This window comes from Poecilia latipinna, unplaced genomic scaffold (assembly GCF_001443285.1).
Source record: "Poecilia latipinna isolate Pla-1442-1.1 unplaced genomic scaffold, P_latipinna-1.0 Scaffold1573, whole genome shotgun sequence".
In the NCBI taxonomy this organism is placed as follows: Eukaryota; Metazoa; Chordata; class Actinopteri; order Cyprinodontiformes; family Poeciliidae; genus Poecilia; species Poecilia latipinna.
The window spans coordinates 55,908-69,422 of record NW_015114189.1 but is presented as its reverse complement, the minus strand read 5'-3'; the positions used below and the strand labels follow the sequence as shown (position 1 = coordinate 69,422).

The window sequence follows — 13,515 nt, the reverse complement described above, 5'->3', positions numbered from 1 at the left end:
CAAATTTGAGCATGCCATCTACACTGTGGAAAAATGGTGGCAGCATCATGCTGTGAGGATGATTTTCAGAGTTAATGGAAGGATTACATCGGAATGGCTTAGATCAAAGTGTAGCCATGTGTAACAATGGTCCAGTCAAAGTCCAGACCTTAATCCAGTTAATACAATTTGTGGCCAAACTTTAGCATAACTTTTCACAGATTATACTTTCCATGCAGTCAGACTGAACTAGAAGAAGCAGAATGACCAAAGCCCCAGTTTTTACAGCCATAACCCAAAATCTTTAAGACGACATTTCTGTAAAAGGGTATTTTAAGGAGGATCACACGTGGCACAGATTTCAGGTTTTTATATGTGGGAAAAAATATTCAAACTATGTAAAAATTTCCTTCTATTCCAAAGCTTTGTACAACCTTGTGTGAGAAAATACACTTAAGGTTGAGGCTGTAACATGACAAAAGAAGGAAATGTCCAGGCTTCTAAATAATTATAACTAAACTACAACATGACCTAGTGGTGGCAGCATGGTGCTGTGGGAAAGAATTTCTTGAGCAGGAACAGAGGAAAGCTGGTAGAGCTGAGTCAGAGGGGCTGAATATAAATGTAAGCCACACTTTGTATTTGTAAATCAATTTAAAAAGTTTACTTTTGCAAGGTGCAGAATAGACAGCATAAGCTTTAAAAATGTAATATTCAAAATGTAGTAATTTTCAGGGTTTTTGTATAAATTAGAAAATTTGAAAAAATTTTAAGTAATAAAGTAATGGAACATTTAAGTTGGGCCTCAGACTCACAGAGGTGACCAGTTGTCAGAACAACACGTGAAACCTTGTTGGTCATTCCTGACCATCACACAGATATTGATGTACTGTCTGACCATCTGTCCTGATAACTTAGAGCCTTTATTAGCTCAGAAACAGAACAGCTACTAAACAGACTCAAGCCTCTCTTCTTGGACACGTCTGCTTTAAAGACAGACAGGCAGAGGAGAACCAACCAGAACCTCTTCTTCATAGTCACATCCAGCATCAACACAAGCAACTTCTTCATCCATCTGTTGCTTTCACATTCATTTTGTTCATTTTGATGGTGAAACTGCTTTGCTTGATGGTAATCATGTTTTATTCTGTTCAGGAAGTGATCATGTTACCATACTTCTTTAATTGCTGTGGCTTACAGTTTTTTTCTTTTCATGCTTTTACCTTGTGATTGATATATGTTGTTGTCCTGACAGGAGAAATCTTTTATGTGTTTCAGAAGCAGCTGTTTGGCATTGAAGGACCCTCATCTATGCATCTGACCGGTTGGAGGAAATACTTCAATAGCTACACACTGCAGGGCCGCAGAAATGTACATAATGCACTTCACATACAGCACATATTTATAACAGATATCCAGTCCAGTATAACAATTCATGAAAAAGAATTGTTATACTTTAAATTTTTCACATTTTGTACACTAAAGCCACTAACTTCAGTTTATTTAGTTGGGATCAGATGTGATAGGGCATCACAAATAATGCATACTTATAAAGTGGAAGGAAAAGCTGACTTTTTTTAAATGGCAGTATTATTTCTTTTCCAGGCAGATAATGCCACTTTATAGCACAATCAAGTAACTATGATACCTTAGTATTAATAAAAATGTTATAAAATTCCCTTCTCACCCTGCGTGGGTCCCAGGAACAACATCAGACATCTCAGTCCAGAAATGTGCAGTTCTAGGCACAGCCAAGATACTGGAGGAGAACCTGAAGCTCCCAGGCCTCTGGTATATATATATATATATATCAAATATGACTTAAAAAAATTTGATTTTATAATTTCGTGCCTTGAAATGAGGCTTCTGTCTCTTTAAATGCCTTCTCTTCCTGAAACTTCACCTTTAAGGAAGTCAGCATAACATCGCTCCTCTATAAACCTTTTTTTTGCATATTTCTCAAATATGCATAAAAAAACTCAAGGTATGTTTTTGGTGAAGAAATAACATTATAAACTAATGTTATAATGTTAAATAATTAAATGCAATTAAATCCAAATAACTTTTTAAAAAAATATTAACTAATGAGATTAAACTGTTTAAATTCAAGGAAAACATCACACCAGTGTCCGAGAAGCTACCAGAAGCTGATAATAACCTCAGCGTAAATATTTTTATTTATTTATTTTTTTCATGTAAATGCAGGAGCAGCAGCCACCAGGATGGGTTCAGATTCACTGTAAGGTTTCTGTTTCAAACCAGCAGGGCTGTACACTTGTTTCAAACTCTCAGCTTATCAGATTCTTACTTCCTCTTAATTCCTTTGATTGTGTTTCTTTCACTTCATAATTATGTACTATGATGTGCTGGTCAATCACAAAATCCCAACGACATCGAGAGAAAGGGTTTAGAGGGTCTAAGTTGTTCTGCATATTACTGTATCAATAAAGAAATTGTCTTTTTGTGTTGCAGTGTGTCTTGGCTACTTATGGGGTCCTGGTGCTCACAGCTGCAGCTTACCTGATGCACAAACAAAACAAAGATGGAAGGCAGATGTCTGCTTCCACGCACTGAAACTCTGGTTCACTTATTGTTATTCTGTGAAGGAAATAAGGTTCTGGAAGCTCTGAGCTGTTTACTGAGTGTTTTATCATGTCAATAAAGGCTACACTCATGCTTCTTTGGTTGTTGCATTATTGAATTCAAGTTGAGCAGAGCAAGATTTAAGTGTTTGCTTTCGTCATTATTTTCTCACAAGATGCTCGTGTCCTGTGATGAGTCTGGACTGGTTGTGTTTTCTCATGCCAATCACCAACCCTCCCTCTGAAATGTTTTTGGAACATTGTTGCATAAATATGAGATGTTGAGCAAAAAAGAAAGTGATAGTAAGGTTGCTTTTTACTGAAGCTCAATTTATTCATAATTTGCAGATTTGCAAGAACTAATTATTCCTAAAGTTTTATGCATTGTTATGTGTGTGTTGTGACCTTTTTTATTATGAACAGAGTGCAACATTTTGGTCAAGTGGAAACACTGACATGATGTGCAAGAAGTGAGAACAATCACTGGCCTCAGAGTACTTCTCAGGAACTGGGAGGAACTCGGCTAGAATTTAAAAAAAGAAGTCAGAACAGAAAGCTGTGGTAGGCAGTCACACATTTTAAACACAGCCTTTAGTGTTTATTTCACTTTTTTACAAATATTTTGACCTTGTTTACCTTCCATTGGACCAAATGTTTATGCTAGAACACTGGGAAAATTAGAACTGAAAACCCTAAAGGAATTGTAAAAAAAAACCTCAATTCATTTTTGAGAATTTCCTGCAGTCAAGTTGCCATTACAATGACTTTGACTCACCAAGTCAGAGTTTAAAAGCCTACAGTTTGGATTCATTTTAGTTGATTTGATTTTATGTTTTAAAAGTTCACTTTTTAGTAAGTCTATAATTGATTTAGTACTTTACATTTCCATATAAAATGCACTTGTTTAATTGATCATCACGTTTTAAAACCACTTTGAAAGAAGGAGGTTTGGCAGTTTCAGGTCTTGACGGGTCTGTTTCAGAACCAAGTCAAGAACCTGTTGCTCTTCTGGGTAAATGAGTGAGTTTTTATTCATCTTTGTTAATCTTGGTCCCAAAAAAGAAAATGTATCAGATATGAATGTTCTCTTTACATTATAGATATATAGTTTGCTTATCAACGCTGCATTTCTAAACGATAGAACAGTTTCCACGCACACATATATGAATACGGCTGCTGGAAGATCACGTGATTTATAAGAATCAGTCGCCGAGAAAGAGAAAGTGAAAGCAGCGGCTGCTGTAACACCTGATCTCCTTCATGACTCCGCCTTCAGAAATATAGTAACCGAAAGCACAAGATTTCTGTTAAAACTTCTTCTACCCTCCGCTTGCAGTAGAGAAGCTGCCCAGAGCTCCCTGCTGTCAGTAAGTAGATCACAAACTTTCATTATTTCCAATTTGAATCAATATGCTATTGAAATGTATTTGCGCCCATCTTGTGCGTAGTGACGTGTCACAAGTGTTCTTTCAGGTTAGAGCAGCACTGACAGATGAACTGCTTCACATTTAAATGTGAAGTTACCAACTCCACCCTGTTACAGCATTTTACCGCCTCATTAACTTGTTTGACATCATGAAAATATTCAACCTTCTCTTCAGAAACTGGGGTTTAGTTGAATAATATTTATTGAGCAGAACATAGTTTTTTTGTTTGTTTTGTATTTTTAAGTAAGATGGAATCATTCAACCTGACCCAGAAACCTTACAGAGAAATCTTTATTTCAAAACGGAAAGTTTCAGTAACAGAAGTTGTTTGACACACAAAAAGGGTCTTGGAGTTACAGAGTTTCTGTGAAGGCTATGAAATCCTGATTAAAATCTGCAGCTTTGAAATTTTACTGGATGCAAATAAAAGTGAAACTAAACTGCAGTTTGTTAGTTAGAGAACTCATAAAATCTCAAATTTATAGTTGAAGGGTCCTATGGCATTCTGCTCATCTCTTACTGTTCTTCCAGATCAGAGTTCAGAACAGGACAGTAACTGAATGTTGAGCGGTGGGACGATAGTGAAAATCTGAATTTTTCATTCATTGGATCAAAGCTAGTTCCATTCTGCGATGATCTTAGAAAAAAATTCTGGAAGATAAGAACTAAAAGAGATCCATAAATCGGTGCATCTCTGAAAATTTACTGGCATTATTTTTCACAAAAATTTTGATTTATCAGGAATTTTTATGACTTGGAGAGAAAAACACATGGCTTTATCTCGACTGTTGCAGCACACATTAGTCCAGTCTCACTCAAGAATCCTTTTCACATCTTCAGCTCATCCAGGATGCAGCAGCTGGCCCAGTAGACATGACTTCACCCTTCCTGTCCTCAATTTATCGACTTCCTGTGCATCACAGAATTCATCTTACAATCCTAATGTTGGCTTATGAATGCATAAACAGTCTTATTCCTGAAAAATGTTAAACTTTCTGAAGATGATAGTTTGGTAGTTTTAAAAGAGTTCCATAATACAAATTTAAGCACTTTGGAGCATTTTTCTCAATACTTAAAATATACAACAGGTTTTCACTCAAATATAGTGTTTTTTTGTTTGTTTGTTTTTAATCATTTTGGGGGGGTCTGAAATTTTGGCCAAAATCTATTTTTTCTTCAAAAGACCATAACACATAACTTCAGATACATTTTGTTTAATTGAAATTTTGATATTCCAGATTATTACCATTTATGCATCAATGCATGCACTTCAAAGCTTTATATGATTTTTGTTTAACTCATGCTGTTGGTTGATGCGTTTGTGGTACCAAACATGGTTGGAGTTTTTAGTTTTTAAGTATTTATCTGAAAGAGAGGAGAAAAAGAAATGTTTATTTTCAGTTTTGAGCCAATCAAGGAATAATTTGACAAATCTGATCTTTTGCAGATTGACTGGTGCATCTGTTACCTCTTTTTATTTTAGCTGAGGTATTATAACATCTAAAGTAAAATAAAAGTTATTGTCTTCTGCCAATCTCAGATAGGCATTCAATACACAGCTGAAGGTGTCAAAACTGCAATGCTTGAAACAATTTATTTACCTTTATTCAGTGTTCTGTGAATAGCTGTAATATTATAATACCTTTACTGCAACTCATATCCTCTAAAATTAAATGAACAATGTTATTGGACATCATCATTCACATGACAGAGTGAAGAAATTAACCACTCACAGTTTATAATTGTTGAAAAACCAAAACTAAAACATAAAGAGCACCAGGCGACATGACGAACAGGAACGACTGTGTAAGCAGTGATTTGTTCCTGCCAGTTTTCAACAGACAAAGTTGTTTTATCTTCCTTTGTTGCAGATCACCTATGTTTCACTGGAAGATCACAGAATACATTCATGCTCTGCCCTTCTATCAGAACTTTGTGTTAGAGCCCAGTTCACACTGAAGCTTCATGGAGCCTCAGAGAGGACCTGGCTGCCGATGAGCGAGTGGGAAAGAGCCGATGATGGAGAGCCTGCTTGTGAAAACAGACGAAACCGGTGCAGTGGGCTGTCAGGAAGAGGATTTTCCATTCTAGGATGGTCAGAGACAGCCTGGACAGAACATCTGATCAGAACCAGAAACGGGAGCCAGCAGCTGAGCCACAGAGTCCGAGACAGAACACAGAGGAGTCCGATCGACCCGAACCAACAGCAGAAAAAATTAACACAGAAAACAAGGACCCTGCAGGATCAAAGCTAGACTTTCTGCTCTGGTGCAAACTCAAATTCGAGGAGGAGCCTGAGTCCTGGAGGCTGGTCAGTGTGCAGTTTGATTTCTGTAGCAGCTATGTGCTTTCATTACTGCTGAGTGTTTAGACCAACAATATGAAAGGAACAAGTGAAATCAAGAGAAAGGAACAGTTCACTTAGCAGGTTTTCATTTATTTATGCTGTATAACAAAAGGATATTACTATACATATATAGTAATGATCAATTCCGTATCATTATTAAGAAGTGTCAGTGTTTCAGCTGCTAAAAATGAGGGAAAATACTTTGTTTAATGTCACGGTTCCCACATGGTCTCTGAAAGTACAAAGCGTTTGAGTCTCCAGGTCTGGATGAGAAGATAAAAACAAGTTTGGAAAAAAAATCACATTTCAATGGCTTAATATGTGTTAATTTAATTCAATGCAATTAAAAAAACACTTTCTTAATCCCATAATGAAATGACCTTTCCCAAAAGGCAAACAAATGTGACTCTTTGGAGAAGCAGTGTGATATTTTAAGTCATATTTTGAAAAAATGCCTGAAGCCCATCTGAGAAATCTTTGAATTTTAAGTCTAGAAAACTAAAATATGAAATCTGTTATAGTTCCCAAATGATTGATTCATTATTTATGTATCTCACAGATAAACCTACAGCTGTCAGGTGAATATGACAGAGGAAATCTATTTCCTTCAAGAATGAATAGAAACATGCAAGACACCAAACGATATATTTTAATATGTGACTGTACATGCAAAAACATTTAGTGAAATAGCAATATTATATTATTATTATATTAATATTAAATAGCAACAGGAATAATTTAGCAGTATTGATGCTTTTTGTTGCAGTTCCTGAAATGTTTCTTAACACATTTTTATGTGGGAGGATCTTTATTCGAAAGCTTCCAACATTTATCAGAGTGAACTTCAAACCCGATCACAGAAACTTTTATCTGCAAACCTTTTAGGCCCATTTAGAAAATACTGTTACTGTATTGTTTTATGGTCGTCAGCTGAAGAGGGGCTCTCAAAACAACCTATAAAAATAAAATAGAAAGCTTCACAGAATTCAAGAACTCACAGAACTTGAAGGACAATGTGACGGTACAAATCAAAGTCTGCGTTTTTTCAACGAGTTTCTGTTAATGTTTAAAAGGTGTATCTCAGATTTCAGTTTGGTAGATCAGCATTCCTCATGGCTACTTTTATTGTTCTTACAAAGAGAAAGTAATATGTATGTCTGAAGAAGAAGCTGAATGGAACAAAAATATAATTATAGGGTAAAGATTATTTCATTTCAAATGTCCGAGCAATAACAGAAACTTTGAGAAGTCACAGCAACAATCAGAAGTACTTTAAATGAAAAATAGTTAATTGCTGGAGCTCACAAACAGACTTTTTTTTTTTTTTTTTGCAAATATATAGGACAATAAAACAACTCACTGAAAATATAAAAATACCTACAAATATTTCTTGAGAGTTTTACATAGAATAATGTAAGAATTTGTATTTCTCTTTTAGATTTATAATTTTTCTGCACCTAAATGCTTCAGATCATCAAATAATGACAATGTCAATAAATACAAACCACAGTTTTCAAACAATAATTTCATCTATTGTTAAGAAAAGCTGTCAAAACCAACATAGCCCTATGTTAAAAAGTGACTGCCTTCACACCCTCGCGAAATGATTTACAGTGGTTTTGTTTCAGCTTCACCAGCAACACCCAAACACAGAGTATTTCAAGAGCTGCCAATACTTCGATGGTACCTGCCTGGCAACATGAAGTAGACTAAAAGTCTAAAAAGAAAACATTATGAGACGATCTGAAGAATTCAAGAGCATCTGAAAAAGTATCAATCTGGAAAGGATTGAAAAACCTTTTCTAAAGCTTTGAGACATCACGGTGAGAGTCGTTCTCCATTGGTGGATAAAGACCGACCAAAACTACTCCACGAGGAAATCTTGGAATCATCCAGAACACAGAACAATATCCAAGGCACTGCAGGTCTCACTTGCCTCTGTTAAAGTCAGAGTTCATCATTCATCAATAAGAAAGAGACTAGGCCAAAATGGGATCCATTACCAAAACCACTGAGAACTAACAGGAACACAAACGTCCATCTCACATTTGCCAAAAAACATCTTGATGATCCACAAGACTTCTGGTAAAATATTTTGCGGACTGAAAAGACAGAAGTGGAGCTTTTTGAAAGCTCAGCATCCAGTTTCGTCTAAGGTAAAATTAACACTGCAGTTCAGTAAACAAACATCTTACCAACAATCAAACATTGTAAAGATGTTTGGTGATGTGGAGCTGCTCTGCTCCAGAGCCACTGCTCTGCTGCTGCAGTGGATCTGTTTTGCAATCATCCTGACTGATTACAAAGCAGGATGATTTGTAATTTACGGAACCATGAACTCTGCTGAGATTGTCCAGATGTTAGTTACCTTAAGCTGAAGAATGCTTAGGTTATACAGCAGGACAACTAACTCCACCTCAGAAACCAAAAAGGTTTTAGAATAGCCTAATCAAAGACTAGACTTACATCTGCAAAGAAGAGAGGGCCAAAAATAATCCAGAGTGATATGAAAGATTTATTATCAGTTATTGCAAACACTTGATAGTTGTTGTTTCTGCCAAAGGTGCCGCAAGTAATTATAAGGTTTATGGGGCAATTACTTTTTCTCATAGAGCCAGGAGGGTTTGGATAGCTATTAATAGGGATGTACAATATATTGGTGCTAACATCAGTATCTATATACTAGTCATTTTTTTAACATATCAGTATCAGTCCAATAAATACAACTGGGCAGAAATTGTTTTCATCTTGGCACAGTTTGTTTCAAGAGGGGAGTGGAGGAGGTTGTCATGTGTTTTCTGATAATGTGACAGTGATGCAGCAAAGGATTGTGGAAGTTGAACTAAAGCAGAGAAGCAGTGGTGAAGTTAGCAGTGTGGTCATTTTTTTTCAAGGTATCAGAAGTGTAGTGAAATATATATAATCCATCCAGTCATCCATTCTCATCTGTTTATCCGGGGTTGGATCGCAGGGGCAGCACCCTAAGAAGGGACTTCCCTCTCCCCAGCCACTAGTTCCAGCTCCTCCGGGGGAACCCCAAGGCGTTCCCAGGCCAGCAGAGAAACATCGTCCCTCCATCATGTTCTGGGTCTTCCCCGGGGCCTTCTCCAGGTGGGACGTGCCCTGAACACCTCTCTAGGGAGGCGTCCAGGAGGCATCCTTACCAGATGCCCCAGCCACCTCAACTGGCTCCTCTTGACTTGGAGGAGTAGCAGCTCTACTCTGAGTCCCTCCCGGATGACCGAGCTTCTCACCGTATCTCTAAGGGAGAGCCCAGCCACCCTGCGGAGGAAACCCATTTCGGCCGCTTGTATCCGGGACCTCGTTCTTTCGGTCATGACCCAAAGCTCATGACCATAGATGAGGGTGGGAACGTAAATCGACTGGTAAATCAAGAGTTTCGCTTTTTGACTCAGGTCTCTCTTCACCACGACGGACCGGTACAGTGCCAGATTCACTGCAGATGCTGCACCAATCCATTTGTCGATCTCCCATTCCATTTTTCCCTCATTCGTGAACAAGATCCCTAGTTACTTAAACTCCTCCACTTGGGGCAGGACACCCCCCACCGACCCGGAGAAGGCACTCTGCCCTTTTCTGGCTCAAGACCATGGCCTCGGATTTGGAGGCACTGATCCCCAGGAGCTCGCTTCACCATAGGTTGTGAACCACTCCAGTGAAAGTTGTAGATCACCCAACACAACCCTACAACATGCAGGGCTTTAAGGAACTCTTGGCGAATCTCATCCACCCCCGGGGCCCTGACATCAAGGAGCTCTTTAACCACCTTGACGATCTCATCCCCAGAGATTGTAGAGCCCAAGCCACAGTCCCCTGGCTCAGCTTCCTTAATGGAAGGCATGTTGGTGGGAATGAGGAGGTTTTTGAAATATTCTGCCCACAGTCCACCAACGTCCCAAGTTGAGGTCAGCAGCACACCATCCCCACTATAAACAGTGTTGGTGCTGCACTGCTTCCCCCTCCTGAGGCCCCAGACCGTGAGCCAGAATTGCTTCAAAGCCATGCAGAAGTCTTTCTCCATGGTCTCTCCAAACTCCTCCCACACCCGAGTTTTTGCCTCAGCAACCACCCAAGCCACATGCCGCTTCGCCTGCCGGTACCCATCAGCAGCTTTTGGACTCCTTCAGGCCAAAAAGGCCCGATAGGACTCCTTCTTCAGCCTGACAGCATTCCTCACCGAAGGTGTCCACCAACAGGTTCGAGGGTTGCCGCCGCGACAGGCACAGACAACCTTGCAGCTACAGCTCCAATAAGCCGCTTTGACAATGGAGGCACAGAACATGGTCCACTCGGACTCAATGTCCCCCACAACCCCTGAAAACGTCTTCAAAGTTCTGCTGGAGATCGGAGTTAAAGCTCCGTCTCACAGGAGACTCTGCCAGACGTTCCCAGCAGACCCTCACAACATGTTTGGGCCTGCCAGGTCTGACCAGCATTCTCCCCGACCACCGGAGCCAACTCACCACCAGGTAGTGGTCAGTGGACAGCTCCGCACCTCTCTTCACCCGAGTGTCCAAGACCTGTCACTGCAGAGCCGACGAAACATATATAATATAGATTTAATATCAGTTATTGGCCATAACAGCAATATTAACATCAGCACACATTTTCAAATCTGTGCATCACTAGTTTTTAAACTAAATAATTTGAAAGCTGTATTTTGTATTTACTCAAGTTATATTTGTCTGATGTAAAAAAGAAAAAATAATGTATATGGCAAAAACAGAATAAATCTAAAGGCGTGCAAATACTTTCTTATGACACATGATTTTATCCTCAGTCAGTTACCCTGAACAGAATTGTCAGCATATGAATACAGTTGCAAAAATAGCTGGAAATATAAAAAGTTCAACATGTGATTATCTAAACTAGACATTTTCTCCTGGCTTTTTTCATACAGAGTGTGTAACTGTGTGTGTTGATAAAACAATGATTTCTGAGTGTTTTAATGCTTTGTGATGTGTGGCTGCTGAGTCAGTGTTTGGATAAAGTCATATGTGGCTTTTAAAGTTGGAAAAAACGGGGTTGTTATTAATAATGTCTTATTATTTCACTTGTAACAAGACATTATTCCCATGTTACAAGTTAATTTATCTGCCTATCAAAGAAGTACCTTTTCATCAATATTAAGGAATTATTTACTCAAAACAAGCCCTATATCCTGCTGAAAAGTCACTTTTAATATAGTATGTCTTATTCCATGTGTACTAAGATATTTGCACTAGAAAGTAGACCAAAAAACTTGGTATAACTTTGTGTTCTTGCAGTGAACTTGATTGAATTGTTTGTTTTGCTCTGCTGTAGCCAGAGTCTGGAGCAGATGCTGACAGCTTGCCCTCACACATCCGTCCATTCACCAGCTTTGCAGAGTATCGTCTGGTCAAACTCACCTACCTACAGCTACAGGAAAGCGGTTTCTACTGGGGGCCCATGACCATGGAGGAAGCACACCAAAGACTCACTCACGCAGCTCTGGGAACTTTCCTTCTCAGGTAGCATCAGAGTTTCATTTCACTTCTTATTCCTGGTTTTACTGCTTTTATTCAGATGAGTCTGGGGGATACCATGAGCTGAGGAGCACCGATGCTTCATAAGTTTTTTAATTATTTAAAACTACTAGTGTCCATTCATCTTCCATTTGTTGGCTGATTTTTATTTTGTTGAGTTTTTTTCAACTATTTTAGGGAATTCATATTTTCCTGAGCAGGTAAATATGCTTCAGTGTCATTTGATCTGAGCTACATGCCACATATTGACCAAAAAAGCAGTAAATAATTATTATTTATAAATATAATTACACACTCGATAAGCTAACACCAACCTATGATAGAAAGCAAGCTTTTTTTTGTTTCTAAATTTGCACAGATCATTTTGTAGAGTGGTCCTTACTTCCAGTTTGTAAAATATTTTTAGTGAAAAGTTTTCTCTAGCACTGCATCACGTTACAGTGCCAGGGTTTCCCCCAGTGTATTAGCCCCCGCCAGGGTAAGTGTTGCTTGTTTTTGTATTTCTAAAAAAGAAAAGAAAAAAATCACAACTTTAATTTTTTTCTTAAATAAGCCAGTCTGCAAGCATCTCTGCTGCGCTGAGCATTTCACTGGCAGGGCAGAATCGCCCCTGAAAAATGGGTTTATAGTTGGTGAATTGAACAGGGCATGAAGCCAGGAGGCTTCATGGTCATGGGCCTGTTCATACCAATATATCACACCGCTGTCTCGCGCGCTGTTGCTCCGGGATCTCTGAAGTTTACCATGGCATGGATCCCATGCCTCCTTTCACTCAAACTGGACACAGGTTCACCTGTATGGACATTTATATCAACCCCCTCATGTTGAGAACTCATCTTTCTCCAAAGACTCATGTTTCTTTGGGGAATTCTTCATCAAGGTATGAGTCAAGTTTAAAAGCCACCTCATTTGCTCTACTTAGTTCAATGTGAAGCGCATATATAGCCCTATAGTCACGCATATAGAGGTGCGTGTTGAGCATGCATTGAGGATGATTTATCTTAGTGAACAAAGAACTATGTGTGGGATCTGCACATAATGGTGCAGATTCTGCACCATTATGTGCAGCGTGTGACACGCTGCCCAGCGAGTAACTGATAAAGCTCATGTACATGTTCAGCCCATGGAGGACATGTCGCACTAGCCCCGTAGTTGCACAGCATGCTGGTTTTAGTCTCTGTGGCGCTTATTAAATGCTCAGTAGACACAAAATGGAAGCGCTAGTAAAGCCACATAAATTAAATCTCCCGTTTGTCCCTCTGTATTCAGCAGAGATGCGCAGTGCAGCGGATTTAACTTATCATGCAGGGCCGGTCCAATGCTGTATGAAGCCTTGAGCAGAATAGATTTAGGAGCTCCTCTGCTGCTAAAAATATCAGCACCATAAACAGCATTTCAACATAGATTTAGTGAAATCTGGGAGAGTGGGCCTAGTTTAATTGGCCACCCTTACAAACAATCAGTGATAATTGTAGTTTACTGAGATATATTTGTGAACAAACAAAGCTCAAACTCACAGATAAAACTCACAGCATCACATTGCAGCTATGGTAACAAAACAATCCAACTATTTTTAAGAGAATAAAATAATTAACTTTTGGCTCGTTATATTCTCTTGTGCTCCCGGATTCAATGATTCCATGCGTGGAAAC

At 38.8% G+C, this 13,515-nt stretch overlaps 1 protein-coding gene across 1 annotated transcript in view; it reads left to right on the top strand.

Annotated features, from left to right (window-relative positions):
• The first annotated feature begins 3,701 nt into the window (after window positions 1–3,701).
• The window catches only part of LOC106963732 (suppressor of cytokine signaling 1-like), a 22,135-nt gene continuing 12,321 nt past the window's right edge, over window positions 3,702–13,515 (top strand). Inside the window, exons 1-3 of the mRNA XM_015058804.1 lie at window positions 3,702–3,928; window positions 5,860–6,299; window positions 11,661–11,848. Coding sequence (XP_014914290.1) covers window positions 6,081–6,299; window positions 11,661–11,848 — 407 coding nt within the window. The 5' untranslated portion in view covers window positions 3,702–3,928; window positions 5,860–6,080. The remainder of the gene's footprint in view (window positions 3,929–5,859; window positions 6,300–11,660; window positions 11,849–13,515) is intronic.